General features: G+C 50.4%; 1 protein-coding gene across 2 annotated transcripts in view; it reads right to left on the bottom strand.

Moving 5' to 3' along the window:
- The window catches only part of Rsph6a (radial spoke head 6 homolog A), a 21,737-nt gene that overhangs the window by 3,444 nt on the left and 11,925 nt on the right, over positions 1-6,368 (bottom strand). Inside the window, exons 3-5 of one of the 2 annotated variants that reach the window (XM_021219822.1) lie at positions 5,353-6,117; positions 3,476-3,620; positions 2,558-2,675 (exon numbers count right to left, since the gene is read on the bottom strand). In XM_021219822.1, the coding sequence (XP_021075481.1) occupies positions 2,558-2,675; positions 3,476-3,620; positions 5,353-6,117 (1,028 nt within the window). The remainder of the gene's footprint in view (positions 1-2,557; positions 2,676-3,475; positions 3,621-5,352; positions 6,118-6,368) is intronic. The other variant, XM_021219823.1, reaches the window with a different exon arrangement.

Raw genomic sequence — 6,368 nt, 5'->3', positions numbered from 1 at the left:
AAAATGAGTCCTGGAGAGATGGCTCAGTGGTTAAGAGCACCAACTGCTCTTCTAGAGGTCCTGAGCTTAATTCCCAGAAACCACATGGTGGCTCACAGCCATCTGTAATGGGATCTGATGCTCTCTTCTGGTGTGTCTTAAGACAGCTACAGTATACTCATCATATATATATATATATAATATAAAACAATTTTAAAAAAGTAAAATGAAAGGTTGGGAAGGTAGAGCCCCTGCCTAGGATCCCCCAGTGAGGGGCTGGGGTGTGGTTCAGTGGTAGAGCCCCTGCCTAGGGTCCCCCAGTAAGGGGCTGGGGGCGTGGCTCAGCACTAGGCCCCTTGCCAAGAACAGGCTAAAACCCGGCATTCAATCCCAGCACCACAGTACAAAAAATCAGCCAGAACCCCAGGCTCTTTATTAAATGTTAGAACTAGAATTTTCATCTTTGCCAGATTCTCAGTGAGTCCGATACATTTCATATGTAAAACTGGCCTAGAATATTCCTTCTGTCTGTCCCTCACTGGTACTTACTTTCCCTGTGGATTGCAGAATGAAGGTTGCCGTTCTTCAGAACCCCAGAGGACTTATGGCATGCAGTTAGGAGCTTATCTACTTTGTAACTGGTGTTGTACAAATGACTGCACTTGTTCCATGTGTTCCCATGGCCGCATCCATGGCTGACTTCCCTACAAGGGTCTGGGGTCGGTCCCTCATGCAGCTGCCCAAGGTAGCCCTGGCTTTCCTGGAACTCTAGAACAGACTGACCTTGAACTCAGAGGTCTGCCCCCTGCCTCTGCCCCTGCCCCTGCCTCTGCCCCAAGTCTAAAGGTGTGTACCACCATGTCAGGCTCATATATAGAGCCTCATGTGATGATATGCACCTGTAATCCCAGTACTCCAGAAGCAGAGGCAGAAAGATTGGGGGTTCAAGGCCAGCCAGGGCAGCATAGTGAAACCCTGTTTCAGCAACAAAAAGGTTCTTTAGGGCAAGAGAGAGGGCAGTACAAGCCAATGAGCTCGGGTTTGATCCTGGACCCCACACAAAAAGTCAGATTTCGTGGTGCACGACTGACTCAGCATTCTTGTGGAGATATGGGAGGCAGAGACAGGGCAGTCTTGTGTGGAAGTTCAAGGAGCCTGAGCACACAGCACAGCACAGCCACAGAGAGCCTGCTGCAATGAGGTGGAAGGTTAGCACCCACTCCTGTGTCTTCCAGTCTCCACATGCATGATGCAGTACATGGGCACACGTGTGCTCAGCCACACTTAATTAATGTTAAAAGATTCTTCTGGGCTGGTGAGATGTCTCAGTGGGTAAGAGCACCCGACTGCTTTTCTGAAGGTCCAGAGTTCAAATCCCAGCAACCACATGGTGGCTCATAACCATCCGTAACAAGATCTGACTCCCTCTTCTGGAGTGTCTGAAGACAGCTACAGTGTACTTACATATAATAAATAAATAAATCTTTTTAAAAAAAATTAATGTTGCCCTTTAATTCCCCCATTGGGGAGGCAGAGGCAGGCAGGCCACTGAGGCAGAGCAAGTTCCAGGACAGCCAAGGCCACACAGAAAAATAGTGTGTGGTGTTGGCATAGAAAAGGAGGGTTAAGAAAACTCTACTCGGGCTGGAGAGATGGCTCAGCAGTTAAGAGCACTGACTGTTCTTCCAGAGGTCCTGAGTTCAAATCCCAGCAACCACATGGTGGCTCACAGCCATCTATAATGAGATCTGATGCCCTCTTCTGGTGTGTCTGAAGACAGCTACAGTGTAGTTATATATAATAAATAAATCTTAAAAAAAAAAAGAAAAGAAAAACTCTACTCTCAGGTTCTGGACAAAAATAATAATAATAATCCACAAGAATATAGTTAAAGTTTGCATGAAATACCTTCTGTACAAAACCCAGAGCAAGTTCAAGTTCAGAGCAGAAAAGTTCTGCCCTCTGGTGGGAAGATCAGGGATCGCAGTCAAGCTGGTTTAGGGATTTAGAGACAATTTAAAGGTAAGAAGGGAAGGGGAGTGGAGGTGACTGCTACTTGTATGTGTGTGTGTGTGTGTGTGTGTGTGTGTGTGTGTGTGTGTGTGTGTGTGTGTGTTATTATATGTAATACATCGCATATGACATATAATATATATAAAACTTTTATATGTATTTTATGTACGTGAGTACACTGTAGCTGTCTTCAGACACACCAGAAGAGGGCAGCAGATCTTATTACAGATGGTTGTGAGACATCATGTGGTTGCTGGGAAATTGAACTCAGGACCTCTGGAAGAGCAGTCAGTGCTCAGTGGAGTCATCTCTCCACCCTCTATATGTATTTTTTGAGACAGGGTCTCTCTGTGTAGACCAGGTTGTCCTGGAACTAAGTAGCCCAGGTTGTCCGTCCTTGAACTCACAGAGATCTGCCTGCCTCTGCCTCCCAGCTTTTGAGATTAAGGACCTGTGCTGCCATGCCTGGTGGGACTTGTCAGTCTTTTGAGAGAAACTATCATGGATCCTGGCAGATAAGATTTCTTTACCATAGGCGGACCCTTGAGTCAGGGCAACGGCGTACTTGCCAGTGGCGTAGGCATAGGCCCCTGGCCAGAGGTTGGAGCGCACGACGGCCACGGAGTACTGAGGGCTGAGGTTGCAGGAGAGGCGGGTGGTCCAGGGCGACAGGTGCATGATTTCTGTAGTAGAAGGAAAGAGACCAGGGGGTGGGGGGCGTCAGGGCTCGCCACGCCCTGCCTTACCACGTGGGCGGAGAGACAGGAGAGAAGGGATGGAGGGGGCTGTACAAGAGCTAGGAATCACACTGAGATCCCTGACTCTGGCCTCTCTCTCCTGATCCCCCCCTCCAAAAGAGAGAAAACCAAGAAAGAGGCTTTGTCTCAAGGCCATGGTCACTGTCACATGCCACACTTAGATAAAGATGAACATGTTCCCCCAGATCCATGTGTTTCTTTTAAACACAAAATCAATCAATCAATCAATCAATCAATATTTAAAAACAAACAAAAACGAACAAACAAACACAAAAATCAAACAGGGTCTCAAGCTGGTAAGATGGCTTAGCGGTTAAGAGCACTGGCTGCTCTTCCAGAGGTCCTGAGTTCAATTCCCAGCACCCACATGGTGGCTCACAACCATCGGTAATGGGATCCGATGCCCTCTTCTGTTATGCAGGCATACATGCAAACAGAGTACTCATATACATAACACATAACACTGTGTCACGCGACCCAGCCTGGGGTCTCAACCTCCTGGTAGAGCTGAGGATCGCTCATGAGCCTCTGGCTTCTTCCTTCCCCATGCTCAGATGGCAGGCAGGCTTGTGCTCCCAGGCCTGACTCCGTGCCCACTGTACAGAAGCAATCCCCACTGAGGCTCAGAGGATGCGTGACAGCAGCGTTTCCAGGTGTGTTGCTCTCCTGGATCTACCAACCTCGCCAAGGCTGGCACTGCGCCTGCCCAGAGGGAGGGGACTTACCTGCATCTTCTGAGAGCGGAGTCAGAAGCGGAGGACCGACCTCTTGCTCCACCTCCTCCATCACCTCGTCTGCCTTCTCTTCCTCCTCCCCTAGCTCTTCTTCCTCCTCTGTCTTCTGCAGTGGGTTCACCCATGTACAGCGCCCCTGGGGATGCAACAGCAGTGTCAGGTGGCACCCTAAGACAGAGCCTAGCCTACTGTGGGAGAAGCTGAGGGGTCAGACAGGCCCCTAGGACAGTGGGCTTGTCCCTGTAGCTAGTGGCTCAAAAGGCTGCCCCAGTTATGCGCTAGCAACTGCCTTGGGACAGCGGCTTTTATGGCTGGACACATTGTTGATAAAGGATACCTCAGTATTTCTGCTCAGGGACTGTCATTCAAGGGTGGTAGAGTCACCTGTGCCTCCCTCATTGGATTGGTGTTGTACTCTGTCAAGCCAATTAACACTCCTATTGGTGTGTGTGTGTACGTGTGCATGTGTGTGTATGTGTATACATATGTGTGTGAATGTATATGTATGTATGTGTGGGTATATTTGTGTGAATGTATGTGTATATGCGTGTGTGTATGTATGTGTGTATTATGTGTGTATGTGTATATGTGAATGTATATGTATGTATGTGTGTATATGTGTATTATGTGTATATGTGTGTGAATATATATGTGTGTATGTATGTGTGTATTGTATGTATGTGTTATGTGTGTGTATGTATTTGTGTTATGTATGTGTATGAATATGTGTGTGTGTTTGTGTTTGTGTGTGCGATAGAGAAATACTGACACAAGGGAAGCATTCTACTGATCTACACTCCCAGCTTTGTTTGTTTTGGTTTTCTTGTTTTGTTTTTCCATGCAGGGTTTCTCTGTAAACCAGGCTGGCCTCGAACTCCAAAGCTCCACCTACCTCTAGCTTCTGAGTGCTGGGACTGAAGTTGTGTGGCCCCACACCAAGCCCTGTTGTTTTAGTCCATGCCCTTGAACTCCCTCTGATCAATGATGGCTCTTTGAATAAAAAATACAGGCCGGTACAGTAGCAGGTACACAGCTGCTTCCCATTTTCTCAGCCATAAATCGGGATCAGTCCTTGGTCACAAAAGGAGTTATTTTAAGCAAGTGTGGTAGCTTCTGCCTATGGCACTGGTTAGCTGCTGCTGCCACCACCACAGTGGATGTTTGTTAACTTGATACAAGTGAAAGCCATCTGGGAAGATGGAACCCCAACTGAGAAAAAGCCTCCATCAGATTGGCCTGCAAGCGAGACTGGGGGGGGGGGATGTTCTTGATTGTGAGATTGTTCTTGATGGTGTGAGAGGGCTCAACCCACTGTGAGCGATGCCATCCCTGGGCAAGTGGTCTGGGGCTGTACAAGAAAGTAGGCTGAGCCGGGCGCGGTGGCGCATGCCTTTAATCTCAGCACTCGGGAGGCAGAGGCAGGCAGATTTCTGAATTCGAGGCCAGTCTGGTCTACACAGTGACTGCCAGGACAGCCAGTGCTATACAGAGAAACCCTGTCTCGAAAAACCAAGAGAGAGAGAGAGAGAGAGAGAGAGAGAGAGAGAGAGAGAGAGAGAGAGAGAAGAAAGTAAGTAGGCTGACTCAAACCATGGGGAGCAAGCCAGTAAGTCCATGCATGACCTCTGCTTCTGTCCTATACACGGCTCCTGCCCAGACTTTCATCAGTGGATGCGTAGCCAAATCAACCTTTTCCTTTCCAGGTTGCTTTGGGTCATGGTTGGATGAATGGGTGAGTGGGTGGATGGGTAGGTAGGTGGGTAGGTAGGCGGATGGATGGATGGATGGATGGATGGATGCTGGGCTGGATTGGGGCGGGTCCTAGGCAGGGTACAGGGTGGGAAGCTCCATCCTAGCTCCATCCTCACCTGAGGCAGGATGTGCTGAGTGTGATGTACCCAGTTGGCCATGGAGTCCACGAGCTCCAACACGGGGATGCCCTCAAAGTCGGGGTTCTCCTCAAACGAATCGCGTCCGGCGCCGCCCTCCTCCTCCTCATCGCCCTCCTCCTCGCCAAACTGGTAGAAGCCCAGCGGGCTGATGTGTGTGGCGGCGGAGATGCGCGCAATCTGCGCGCGGAGATAGTTGGCCTCGTTGCCCGGGAAGGGCGGGTAGCTGATGACCGGCGTGTCTAGGAAGCCAGTGAAAAACTTTTTGATCTTGCGCGCGCAAACGATCTGTGCGGGTGTCACGTGCGGCAGGCGCGTCCACGGGCGGCCTGGCTCGTTGCACACGAAGTACAGGTATTTGTTGGTGCCACTGCGGCTCTCCTCCTTGGGGATGATGGGCGGCGGCTTCCACTGTGGCTTGGGCACGGTGTCCGCCACCTTCTCCTCATCCTCCTCTCCCTCCTCCTCACCGTGTGCGTCCAAGACCTCGCCTCCCTCCATCATCTCCTCCACCTCCTCCTCCTCTCCCTCCTCCTCGCCCTCGCGGAACTCCACCTCAGCCACCAGGTAGCTGCGGTTCAGGCCCAGGATCTTGCCCCAGAAGCGGCACATGTGGATGGGCTGCTGCTCCACCAGCTGCTTCAGGGCCAGAAAGATTCGGAAACTTTCATCCGAGCTCAGCCCCACGCCTGCCTGCTCGAAGTAGAAGGCGGTTTCCATGATGTTGGGCACCGGGCTGTCAGTCTGCAACAGGGATGGAGAGATGGGTAGAAGGAAGGCTCAAGGCTTCCTACCCTGACCCTCCTGCCATCGCTCGGGTCCTGGGAACGGAACTGGGCCAGCAGCAAGACCTGAGCCAGTCATCTAGCCCAACTCCTCCACCAGAGTCAACAGACTTGGGCGACTTAAGCCACCAGTTTGGGAATGTCCTGGGGAGAGTGTCCCCTGATGAAGAAGGAGAAAAAAAAAAAAAAAAAAAAGGAAGAAAGAAACCA

The sequence above is a fragment of the Mus pahari genome, chromosome 19, assembly GCF_900095145.1.
Source record: "Mus pahari chromosome 19, PAHARI_EIJ_v1.1, whole genome shotgun sequence".
NCBI lineage: Eukaryota > Metazoa > Chordata > Mammalia > Rodentia > Muridae > Mus > Mus pahari.
Note: the sequence above shows the minus strand (reverse complement) of the source record. Positions and strands in the feature narration are given on the sequence as shown.